This window comes from Canis lupus, chromosome 15 (genome assembly GCF_048164855.1).
Source record: "Canis lupus baileyi chromosome 15, mCanLup2.hap1, whole genome shotgun sequence".
Classification (NCBI taxonomy): domain Eukaryota; kingdom Metazoa; phylum Chordata; class Mammalia; order Carnivora; family Canidae; genus Canis; species Canis lupus.
The window spans coordinates 56,223,891-56,236,854 of NC_132852.1; the positions used below are offsets into that span (position 1 = coordinate 56,223,891).

Here is a 12,964-nt window from a genome sequence, read left to right on the forward strand (position 1 = left end):
CATTTTAAGTTAATTTATTTATTTGTTTGATTTTAGTTCTTATTTTTGGTTTGAAGTTACAATTCATGCAACATACATTCTTACAAAAAATGTCTCCATCCTCTAGATTGAAAATTCTGGATCGGACCACCTTTATTAATTTCTGAATCCTTTACAGTTCTCAGAGCTGTGTATAAAGACTGGATTCAAAATATATGTGTTAACTGACTTGAACTGAAATGTCAGTATGAGTGAATCTCCGGTGGCAGAGTTTGGAAAATAATTGATAACCCGGTGGTGCTAAATTTGGGACAGGAGTCCCCGTGGCCTGCCTAGAAGCACCAAACCCCAGTGACTACAGCCCTCCAGAGTGTGCACCTGCTATTTCTGTACTTGGCATGGACTACTCAGACACACACACCTTGGTCAATAAGAAATCAAGCCCACAGTTCCTTCTCTTTGGCCACCTTGACATCACTACCAATCAATCTAGAGGCAGTTCCACTTTGGAATAAGATTTTAATTGCCCCAACTTGCTTCTCCTAGATCAATGTGATAGCTGAAAACAGCAATAAAAGAATCTGGACAAGTTTAAAATTCAAAGGAACACACGCTTGAAAAAGAACTGCATCCAAGATAACTGCATTTCTTCCTTTTCCTGTTTCACTCAAGCCTCTTGTTATCTCTGCATCCTTCCCAAAGTCACTCTTCATTTCCTTTAAATTGGAAGTTAGTCTTCCTAAATATCCTTTGATAGACCTACTTTTGAATTCTTTAAAACCATCTTGGAAATTAGGCTGTAGTCACTGGATTGTTATTCCTGAGCTGGGCTCAGGTAGACAGAGACTTTACAAAATTGTAAAAAGTGACTATAAGGGTCTATTGGCTCACCTGTCCCACCTGCAATAAATAAAGCACTGCCATCAGATTCCTGAAGGGGATAGGGATGTGGAGGAAACCTGGGTAGGTTTGTTTTTGAGGAAAAATTATTATATTCTTTTAATCAAGGCACTGATGATTAGAAGCTACTTTATTAAGTAATATACTGTGCTCCTGGCTGCAAGCAGAAAATCACAGCTACATACAAACCTGGTGCTGGACAGGGGATGCCCGTGCTCAACGGAGCTGAATAGGTCACTGGAACAGAACTACAGGAATGAAAGGCATGGTCCTTGGTATCTGGGAGAAGTTTTACAAATTCTAAGAAGAGTGTCCATGACCTAGGGAAAGGAAGAGCTCTCCCTTATCTCTCTCTCTCTCTTTTTAGTATTACGTGAGGAGAACTCTCTGAAAGGTGTTAAACATGGTCTCCATGACCACTGCTCTCCATCCCAATTAGTTTTCAAGATTCTTTTTGGAGAATTTCTCACAATAGATTAAACCACACTGTTTTCTGAAATAGGCATCAAACCAGTCAAGTTTTGCATATTCTTTTATGAAGTAATTATGATAATAAACTAAAACAAAAATTAAAGACATAAAAAGGGTGGTAGTGAGGTTAACAAAAAGAGACCAAGGTAGCAGGTGTATGAAAAAATAGAGATATGTAGATGGATTCCTCACTCCACATTTTAAGTGGTTTTACTAGCAACAAATAGAGAAGATAGAAAATGTTCTTTATTTCTAGAACCTAATTAGGTTGTGAATTTTGCTCCAGTAGCTGTGAAACAAAGATCGGAAAGAAATGGAGCAATATGGAGATCCATCCAGCATGATATATACACATATCTGATGGAGACTAAACAAATTCAAATCCAGGTAAATGAACATTTTTTCTTAGTAAGTGTTGAAACAAAATAGCACTTGGTTTCCAATTCATTTATATATTTTGGGTTTATTATTCTTCCCAAATTCAATTTCTAAGCTCTGCAGAGTAGTGTGGTCCGGTTACCCGCCAGTGCACACAAACCCCGCCCCTGGGTGAAAACTGCTGACCAAGTTTCATCTCCTTTGTCTGTTTCATATTCCACCAGAACTGATGTTTTGATTCAAGCAACAAGAGAAACCTGCTCTCAGTCGTTTCTTCATATTTTAATTAAAGGGGAGGGGGGAGGCAAATAAGCAGGGAAAAAAGTGTGAGCAGACATCTGACAGAGACTGAGGTTTCTGAGTAATGAATGCATGACTTAAACTAGCCATTCAGATTATGTCAAATGGGTCAATTTCCTCCTTCCTATCTTTTCTTTACTTTTATAAAACATACTGAAAGCCATGAATCTAATTCAGGTTAACAGGGCTTTATCTGGCTCTCGTGGTTTGGAGAATCATGACTTTTCTACCTTCATCCTGTGCACACAGTAACTCTGTATGAATCCTTTTCTCTTTCTTTCTTTTCTTTCTTAATTCACAGTGCTTCCTAAAACAACCTCCTCTCATTCTACGGTGGTAGACCTCATATGGAACACAATACAGACCCCTGCGTTTCTGCATCTGCACTGTCACAAGTCTGGTCAAAGTTGTTTGACGGTGAGTTATGTCATGTGTGAATTCTAGCAGAGTTTAAGATAGGGGGTGGATTTAGAAATAAGTGGCACAAAGCGGCATAATGAAGGCTGTGACCTGTAGGACAATAATGCTGAGCCAATTTGTAAGTTCAATTCAGCAACTACTCAATAGTCTTTCACACTTTTTGTCTTGACCCAGGTCCTTAGGAAAAGTACCAACTCTTCTTAGATCTGTAAGAGAAGTGAGGTCAGAGGACAAAGTGCTGCCCCCAAACTGAGACCAGCAGGTGAGTGCAGAGAATCACATCTTAGCCAGAGCAGAAAGCCCTGAACCAGAACCTCCATGGAACCAATGCAGGATAAGAAAATCTCAACTACAGTAGATGAACTGCTGGAGGCTTGGTGGGCTCAGGCCTGAGGGATAAGTACTCTAAGGAGACCCAGTCATGGGGAATCTCCACATTTTTGCGGGTTTTACCTCAAGGAGCTTGACTAGATTCCCACGGTAAGTATCAGAGCAAAGTTCCCCCATGCTTCTGGCTGGGGAAAAGGAAAAGGAACATTCTGGAATACAGCTGGGCGCTGTGTCTTCTCTTCAACAAGGCTGGCCCTCAGGGGGAACTGTATTTAACAGGGTCTATAATGCTGGGATTTTATCAGAGCCCAGGTGCCCTGGAGGGAAGGGAGATACCCAGCAACAGCCCACCTCAGCCATCCCCTCCCATCAAAGTGGGGAGATGGGGAGACATCTGAGAGGTGGGTGTGGAGTCCACAGTCCAGAGGCTCAGGCTCACTGACAGACCTAATCACAGGACCACAGGACACTATCTCTTCCCATACCTCCCCACCACCCTACAGGCCTATATACAGCAGCTCTTTTCACCTCAGTGCATCATGTCCAGCTATCAAGAAAAAAAAAAAAAGACAAGGTACATTAAAAGGCAAAAAACAAACAAAAAAAAACAATTTGAAGAGACAAAGCAAGAATCAGAAGCAGGCTCAGATGTGGTAGGGGTGCAGGAATTTGAGACACCTTTGATTAATATTCTAAGAATTCTAATGAGTAAGTCAACAGCATGCAAGAACAGATGGGCAGTGTCAGCAGAGAGATGAAAATTCTAAGAAAGTACTACTGGAAATCAAAACACAGTAGCAGCAGTGATGGACATCTTTGGTGGGCTTATTGCTAGAAATCAGAGCTGAAGAGAAAGTCCTGTAGGAAGGCCGAGGAGACAGCACTTCTTCCACCTTACCCACAGTGGAAGCCAAAGTCTCACAGTCCCTGCAGGGCCATATGGGGGCCAGAGGAGGAGGTAAGAATCTACCAACTTCTAGATAGAAACAGAAACTACAGATTTCCTTATGATTCTTTCCAAACTGCTTCTACCCACTAAAAAGAGAAATGTCCCGGCTTAAGAAAAATTAGGAAGTGTTTAGGAGACAAGGACAGCTGAGTGCATGGCTTCCTTTGGATTTTCACTCAGATCAAAGTCCTATTCTAATGAGGAGGTACTGGTCAATACTTTAAAAAAGCACCACCGACAACAAAAGAAAAAGCTAGGTAAATACGGAGTTTACCTGGCTCCAACCAAGTTCTTGTCCCAAGTAATTATTAAAGTTATTTGCTTTTTGTCTTACATCTCTGGGTCTGATTTTTCACTGGGATTCTGACTTCTTTCTCTATTTTGTCATTTTAGTTTAGATGTCTTCTTGCAAGTTCTGCCAAACTCTTTGTGGAACAGTTGACAGAAAAAAAGAAAAAAAAAAGAGAGAGAGAGATAAATAATAGGACTCTCATGTTAGAAAATCTGGAAATGGAGGGTTCTTCAAGGTCCTATAAACTGCACCAGGCAGATGTGACAAGAGCCTGGTCCTCAGGCTCCAGGACGTTTTCTGCTCTGGCTGTTCTTCCCAAGCCCTGTTTCCTTCCTTCTGCTCAGGATGATGGGCTCCCAGATATGGGGAACCAGCAGGGAAAACAGTGCTGAATAGGAATATGCAGCAGGTCCTCAGTGAGCCTCATTTCATAAATTGGTTTCTTGGCAATCTACATTCTAATTTTTCATCAGTTCATGGTTGTACTCTTGACAGCCTCACTTCAGCTAGAATCTCCAGGGATTGGACAACAGTTCAGAAAGATGGGCCAAATAGATAGGATTCATTCTTTGGATTTAGAAAGGAAAAAGCAAGAAATCTTGGATATGTTTATGAAACTTCTGATGTACCATTTGCATGTCAGTAGGCTTATTTAATTCCTCCTCATGCTTTTGTGTTTCCCACCCCAATATATACGTTGCTTGTGTTTTTGCTTCAGGAAGTCAAATATACTCAATAAAAATGACCAAGATATGTCTGTCTACCCTCAAGCACACACACCCACACCTTTATAGAGATGCCAAGAATTACCATTTTATCTAAATAGCATTAGATGATTTATTAAATATGTTCTAAAACTCAGGAAATGCTGTACTAAATAAATAAATACATGTGTATGTGTATTTACCATTATTATTTAATGTAGGTCAGGCTGCCTGGCTTTCCTGCACCGGGTACTTTTAACTGAGCCATCAGCACTGCAGTACTGGCTAGATTTTCTAAGTCCCCATGCTGAGGCTAGACTCCTCTCTTGGCCCTCTCAATCTCACGGTGATCTGACACACGAAACCATGAAACTGGGGACACACAGAGGCCAGAGAAAACTGCCCCAGCCGTCCCAGGACATGCCACAGCTGCTGCCCTGCCCGACACCCCCCCCCCCCGCCCCCCGCCACCTCCCAGCCTGCAACCACTGCCAAGAAAACAAACTAGAGCCTACATTTCGACTAATCATCCTCCAGTTACAGGCAACACTTCTGGGAGGCCAGAGGCTGCTTCCACGGGTGCAGCATGAAACACACACAAAGCCATCATCAATCATTCATCAGTTACAATTACCATTTGCATCCATTTATCTAATCAGAGCCTGCAGCGACTACCACCCGTGAGCAGTTCAAAGTCAGCAACCACAGAGACATTCGGGCGATGAGCACAGGCCGCCTCTGCCTGCGCCTGCTCATGTGGCGGGGACACGACCAGTACGCGCTGTCCCCCCGCGGCATGCGTTTGAGGACAGTGCAGAAATCACTGCACTGAGAGGACAGGGGTCATCCCACGCCCCACGTCCTCAGACCTGCAAAGGAACACGTCTGTGGCATCGGATAACTGGGACTGGGATTTTAAGGATATTCTCTTTTTATCCCTAGAACCACACAAAGTGCATACACGAAGATGCGAGGTTCCTTACATGTCCATTCAGGTTCCCTGGCTCCTCTCCACCACTGCACCCCCTCTCCTCCTCACGTTTCCTTACCGGTTCCCTGCCCGCCCCACCCCCATCCCAGGCTTCATCTACGTGGTTTCTACATCAGGTTCTTTCCAGGATCACAATCGGCCTTGAAGTTTCTGGTATTCACTTCATCCACGCCATCCTTTGGGGGAGCACCATAAATAATACTAGAAGCACTGACGACGCTTCTTTTTTCCCTCTATTTTGGAAATGTCTCCATGCCTCTCTTGTCACAATCGTGTGTTTGTGTGTATGTGTGTGTGTTTTAACTCAGTATCATACATCATTGTTCAGACATATATGAATTGATTTCTGTTCACTTCTTGCTACATCATTAATGTGCTTCTATCCTTCTGACTGTACATAGCAAAGGATCTTAAACTCTCAAACTTCTGTTCTGTAAAACACAATTTCTTTTAGTAAGAAAAGAAATATTTAAATAATATAACACCCAGATGATAGCAAAGTGATGTTACTAAAGGATAAAATCCTAACTCACCTACTTCTGGACTTGCTATTGGATGATGTTAACGTAACTATAAAAACTTGGTGGGGAATTACATTACACTGAGCCTTTGCAATTTTACGATTTTAAACCAAACCCTCTAGACTGAGGGATGAGGTAGGTAGGTGTGTGTGTGTGTGTGTGTGTGTGTGTGTGTGTGTGTGGAGATGGAGTGCAGAGGAGGCACAGAATGTATTAACTGTCAAGCTATCCCAAATGGATCTAACTGAATTTCTCTTGTTATTCAGCTAAAAGGATTAGTTGCTGTTTGCATCTTGGATAAAAACTGTGCTCAAGGAACTGGAAGCCTTGGTCAGGGCTGAATAGTGCTATTTTCAGGTCCATATTCCCACCCCTTCCCCATCCCACACAGAAGTCTATTCCTACCAATGAAGGAGGCTGAACCATTGTACTCCTCAGTTCTCTTCTCTAGGAGGCAGCCCCAGAGTTGCCTTCACCGGGGTCTATGACAGGCCTATCTTTAGCTTCAACACTAGGATAATTAGGTTTCAGGGTATTTTAAGAAGAAGGAGGAAAGGTGGGTTGCTCAGTTGCCACCATGCTCATTCCTGCTTCCACATGTACTTATATATTCTTCCTCCTGTCACGAGTGTTCATATTCTCCTTTCTTATCTCCCTTTATCTCTTTTTTTTCCTTTTTTTTTTTTTTAAATCTATTCCTCTTACCTAACTTTTAAGGCCCAGCTTAACTCAAGCCTGAACTGTGAGGCCTGTCCAGAGCATGACATGATTTCTCCTGTATGTATTTCTTATAGTATGTTTTCTGGAACACATAACAGAATTTCCTATATCCTGCATTCTTTTTTTTTCTTAAAAAGATTTTATTTATTCATGAGAGGCAGAGAGAGAGAGAGAGCGAGGCAGAGACACAGGCAGAGGGAGAAGCAGGCTCCATGCAGGGAGCCTGATGTGGGATCACACAGGATCACACCCTGGGCCAAGGCAGGCGTTAATCCGCTGAGCCACCCAGTGATCCCCTAGCCTGCATTCTTTTTTCTTTTTTTTTTTTAATTTTATTTATTTATTCATAGAGACGCACAGAGAGAGAGGCAGAGACACAGGCAGAAGGACAGCGAGCTCCATGCAGGGAGCCCGACGTGGGACTCGATCCTGGGTCTCCAGGACCACGCCCCGGGCTGCAGGCGGCGTTAAACCGCTGCGACACTGGGGCTGCCCTCTAGCCTGCATTCTTGATGTACATACAAGATCACATATCTTCTGAGGGGCTACAGTGTTCTTGAGATCACAAATCAGTGCTGTGCGAGTTATATGCTTATAAAAATGAATGACATTTAAATGGATGTTTCTCAGAACTTGAATTTTTAAAAATTACTTATTTGGGAGGAAAAGACAATCTCTTATGTCTTAAATGCTTAGAAGTTGGATGTTTTTAGATTTATGAGAAAAAAATGAAACAAATAATAGTAAAGCCAATTAGGATAGAGCTCTGATATGTGTAAGATCCAACCCGAATGGATTTTACTGTTGTACATTAAAAATAATTTTCTTAAGAAACATGTTTTCAAACTTTAAAATACTTTCATACTAGAATCCATTTTAACATATTTTAAGTAATAAAAATAGGTTAATTCATTTATCAGCACTTAAGACTATCTAAAAGAGTAATGGGATTTATGGCACATCAAACCTATAATGTGTGTGAGTGCGCGCACGCGCGCATACACATTTCCTAGAGGTAACATACAAAATTAAGTATGCACAAAAACTTGAAAAAATACCCTTTGTTCACATATTTTGAGATGTGACATTAGAGTGACTTATTCATGAGAATTTCCTAATACATTAGTAAGCACGCTGCAGGATATTTTGGAAAAGTAATGAAGGCTTAGTAATGCTAAATTTTTCTCCAGTTTTCTTTTCCAAGAAATAAATGAGGTGAGATTTTCTTTTCAGTTCAAGACTAGCTCTTTGTATCCATAATCTCATTTATCACTTCATCCTACATATTTGTATAGCTGCTGCTTCTTTGTGGAATCTGCTCCAGCTCCTCTACTAGAGCCCAAGTCCTCTGGAGACAGATCCAGGATTTTCCCATCTGTTTACAAGGCCGACCAGCAGAGTGCCCTGTGTAGAGTACGTGCACATGAGGAGAAGGAACGGGAGTCTGCCAGACAGACCCGGGGGACAAGTGGGAAAGGAAGGAGAAGGCAAGTGAATGATGACCTGGTTAGCAACTGCTGTCTGTGAAGACTGTGCTCCAACGCTAGCTGGGCGCTCAGCCAACGTCTCATTCATTGGCATGGCTGTCTTTGCTCCAAATCTCTACCCTACATTTACAGAAAGCCCCCTGGCTACCAGGCAGATAAGGCCATTAAACAGAAATATGGTACGGTAAGTTCTGGATTGTAGTAAGAGATAGGGGTAAGGAGTACAAGAAGGCTTTTTTTTTTTTTTTTAATGAGGAATTAGTCCAAAAGAGCAAGGACAGATGGAAGTATAGGAAGACAGGGAGGTGGGAACAAGCTGGGAGGAACAGGGAACTGTTTCTAAACAAAGTGGGGCCAGGCCATAAAGGCTCCTGAGCTGGTTACTGAGCTTGGACTTCATCTCACATGCACACAAAGGAGACACATCAGATGTTTCAGGGGAGTGACAGGATAGTTTGGATAGTTTGATCTGGCAGTTTTGTGAGGGACACACTGGAAGGGATAGAATTGAAGGCTGAGAGACAATCAGTAGATGGGATGAGAGATGAGGAACTCAGTTCAGACAGGAGTATTAGAATTGGACGTGAGGGGAAGATTCAAAAAATACTTTGGAGGTGTAATGACACCTCTGTGAGTCATCTTTTACAAATGTAGATCATTTGTCAGGACCACTCCCTGATTAAAGCCCTTAGATGGGTTCCTACTGACCTCAGAACAGAATGTACACCCCCCCCCCCCATGGCTGACAAGGCTTCACTGGTGCTTCCCTTTTGATCTCATAGCCATGCCCCATTCAACCACTCTCCCCATCCCAGGCCCCTCTTCTGGCTTTCCAATACACCAAGCCCTCTCCCTTCCACTCTGTCCAGAATTCTTTCCCCTCAGCTTTCTGCATTCCAACTTCTTTCTCAGTCTTTACATCTCACCTCTTCAAAAGGACCTTCCATGGAAACCTAAGCTAGTATGACCTTCCTCAATTACTCTATTTTTAATTTGCTCATCTCCTCCATGCCATTTATCATGGTGTCTACTTATCTTGATTGTTTGTCATACTTGTATTTTACCTGTTCATTATATTATGACCCCCTCCCCAAATGTGTCATGGGAGCCCTTGAATTCTTGGGATTTAATTTATCCTTGACAGTATGGCATAGTGGTGCTTGGTATATGGACACCCTCTCCCCAAAAAGACTATATAAATGAATATATATGAATAACTGATAAGTACATGAGTGTATATAATATTCAGAAAATGAGTTAAAGGAAGATATCTAGAGATAGAGCCAGAATCTGCACCTAAGACCATCTGCTTGCAAATTCCGCTTTTGCCACTATCCAAAGTACTCCGGTTTTGTTTTAAACAACTCATTCATTCATTCATACAATAAGGCTAGTGCTATTGGGTAGATAATGTCACAGCATACAGACATTGTCCTCACAGCAAAACCAAATCTAAAAATGAGTATAAACATGTTTAAGTGGCCTGAGAGATACTTACATGCTATGGAAGCATATATCTATCTATAAATCTATTATCAAAAAAGAAAACCCCGTCTTTTTTTTATTCTTGCATGGTTAATCTGTTCACCTTAAAGATACGATCTTTCCCATTTATTCCTTAAAAAAATGCTGAAGAAAAGAGGATGGCAGAGAAATAACCTTAAGGCTAAGGACTTAACTATTTTTGTAATATGCTAAAACATATTAATATACTGTACAGCATTTTAGCATTTTAGCACACAAATTAACAATGGCATTTCCTAAATAAAATTAAAATTAAAAATCAGTCTTACAAAAGCTTAGATTTGTCCTTTGCTTCCTTTTAAAATTAACAACATTTATATTCTACATTTTGTAAATATATATAAAATTGCTAACAATACTTTTAATGTTTTAAGGGAATCTTTATTTACATATGTCTATATTCAAAATTTTAAGAGGTAGTACACTATACCATAAGCTAAATAATAACGGATCAATTCATTTTTTCTGTATTTTCCTTATAACAAAGAAAGGAAAATACATTTTATCCTTCTACATTTTATCAGAAACAGCTTCCTATCAGGAAGTAATTTTGCAGGGGGGATAATATTAAAGAAGCATTTTTATTTTAGATTCAATTCGATTACCACCTCTTTTCCATGCCAGAAGTTCAGAAATTTTAGTGTGCTTCCGGATCACCTGAATTTTTTACAAAATGACAACTGCCAGGTCCCAACCTACACGGTCTGGGGCCCAGATATGTACATTTTAAAAGTACCTCAGAAAATTATGGGGGATTTAGGGGGTTTTAAATGTTTTACATTTCTAGTAATCTATCAAAAACAAAACAAAAACAATATTTAGGGGAAATGGCTAAATTATATAGTACCTTACTGTGCTTTGCTATTCATTATTTCATTTGCTTTTCATAACAGACTGATGGGAAGAATATTGGATCCTATTTGAAACAGAAGGACCTAAGACTCAAAACAGATAAATGACTTTCCACGTTTGGTATTTGGTCCTCTTCCTAGCAAAGTACAGTGCTACTGATGCCTTCACACACAAGTGTCTGGCTACCTGCTTTTGTGCAAGCATTGTTCTAGGTTCTTGAGAAAAATCAGCAAATAAGGTATGTTCTTCTGGCAGGAAGAGATGGATATAAGCAGTAGACATAATCAATCAATCAATCATGAGACTGATATTAAGTCCCATGCAATCTATCCAAAGTAACCAGAAAGTTAAAATACTACATCTTACAGAGATTATTCAAATGGACTTTTGAAACAAAAGGGTGCTCCAGTTAATTAGACAAACAAAACAAACAAACAAAAACAAAAAACAAAAAGCCCCCAAAACTCAATACTCCATTCCCTGAGGAATATGATAGAGACTTAAGCAGGATAACAGCATTTTGCAAACATATAACCTTTTCTTTATGTAGTAACAAAGTCCTCCTGTAAACTCTAAACAGATACACAGCTGAATTCCCTTGTGGCTGCCTTATTTCAAGTGCTTAAGAAGTGGAACCTACATTATTCAATCTGTTCTGTAGATGGCACTGCAGGTCCAACAATGAGGCTTTGCTCATAGGCCTTGTTACCTCTGCCCCACACAGCAAAAGATCATATTGGGTACAGTGAAAACCACCTTTGCTCTAAAAGCAGAAATCACTTTGCAATGGCAAGACACAGCTCTAATTTGTAATTTAATTAAAACATCCTTGTTAAGTATTACGTCCCACAAAGGCTGAACTGCTGAAATAATTCTGTTTCTCTGGCTGTATCTACTTTAGCTTGTTGCCAGGCAGAGTACAACGTCTGTTCTTGAAGTGGACAAGTGATTCATTGATAAAATGATTCATAATAAATCATTCCTGTGGATTCTGGGTCTGACTCAACCAAAAGAATACTTTTTTATGGCACTTGATTTTTTACTTCCCGGCCCAGGAAGTTAAGTAATTTTCTGCAGGGAGGTAGATTTAGTGTCTGCTGAAGGTAGAGGACAAAGGGTTGAAGACAGAGGCGCCGTACCGCAGTCAGACCATAGCGCGAAGAAAGGCGTCTGTCATCTTGGTCTGGAGCAAGGAACTGCTGTAAATCAGCTAAAGCATTTAAGGAGGAGAAAGGTCAAGGCTTCTGGTCCTGAATCCCAGACTTTTATTTTATTTCGCATTGACGGACTGATTGATTAACCTTTTTGCAGGGGTTGCTAATGGCCAATGTAATGTAACTGCAGAAACAGGGGCAAAATAGTTCAAACTCTGCCGTCGTAGGATCAGACTACTCTCTTTCCCGTACACTTGAATTACACTTGTTTGTCCTGGCCCAAGTACCAGGCTAGAAAACAAGTCATAGCTGATCAGATGTTCAATAAGCAGGTTTCATTAGACTGGCTATTTCTTTACAGGTAAATCCTGAAACAAACAGGAGGGATGGGCCAGCCTGGCAGTTGATCATCAGGGCCATTTGACTGTCAAGATAAAGCTTTCCCATGAAGGAAATTCTTTCTCCCATTAGACTGCTAAAAAGACACAGCTGCCCTGCAGTCCTCACCCTCTTGGCTATTTATGCTCTGCACGGAAGGAGATGCCTTGCCAGACTCTTTTGGCTGATGAATGCTAGCTCACCTAGGCCACTGAGGTTGGCAGTCTCTCTGGGCCTTTGTCTGAGACAGTTAGTACTTTAAGGAGCTGACAGTGGAGAGATGCGTTTTTTTTTCCCCCTTGTGTGGAGCTTGTTGCTTCAAGCAGCCTCTCATCCTTCCTGTCCATGCAGCCAATTGAACCTCAGTGACAGAAATAAAGAGTGAAGAATAATACAGAGACAGATGTTTCAGATCCAGAAGCAGTGAGGGTGCTAGAATGACGAGAAAGCAGGATGACAATCTGGACAAAAAAGAGAGAGAAAGGATGTAATCTATCAATCCTGACCTGCAATTCCTCAAGTATACCACAATGATTTTATTTTTCAATTATCTAGAGGTTGAAGTATTAAAAGGAATCCAACAAGGACCCCAGGGCTCTCAGAATCCTGGCTGG

At 41.1% G+C, this 12,964-nt stretch overlaps 1 protein-coding gene and 1 long non-coding RNA gene across 4 annotated transcripts in view; one reads left to right on the forward strand and one right to left on the reverse strand.

Moving 5' to 3' along the window:
* Window positions 1-12,964, reverse strand: part of TPK1 (thiamin pyrophosphokinase 1) — a 325,666-nt gene that overhangs the window by 48,308 nt on the left and 264,394 nt on the right. The window contains exon 9 of one of the 3 annotated variants that reach the window (XM_072777564.1): window positions 11,879-12,811. The exons of the other annotated variants lie outside the window; for them this stretch is intronic. Within the exon in view, the coding sequence (XP_072633665.1) occupies window positions 12,783-12,811 (29 nt within the window). The 3' untranslated portion in view covers window positions 11,879-12,782. Of the gene's footprint in view, window positions 1-11,878; window positions 12,812-12,964 lie in introns of those variants that run through there. 3 annotated transcript variants of the gene reach the window in all.
* Window positions 1,640-4,902, forward strand: LOC140604465 (uncharacterized). Its single transcript, XR_012007331.1, has 4 exons — window positions 1,640-1,737; window positions 2,330-2,445; window positions 2,623-2,710; window positions 4,121-4,902. It is a non-coding gene; the product is annotated as an uncharacterized lncRNA (long non-coding RNA).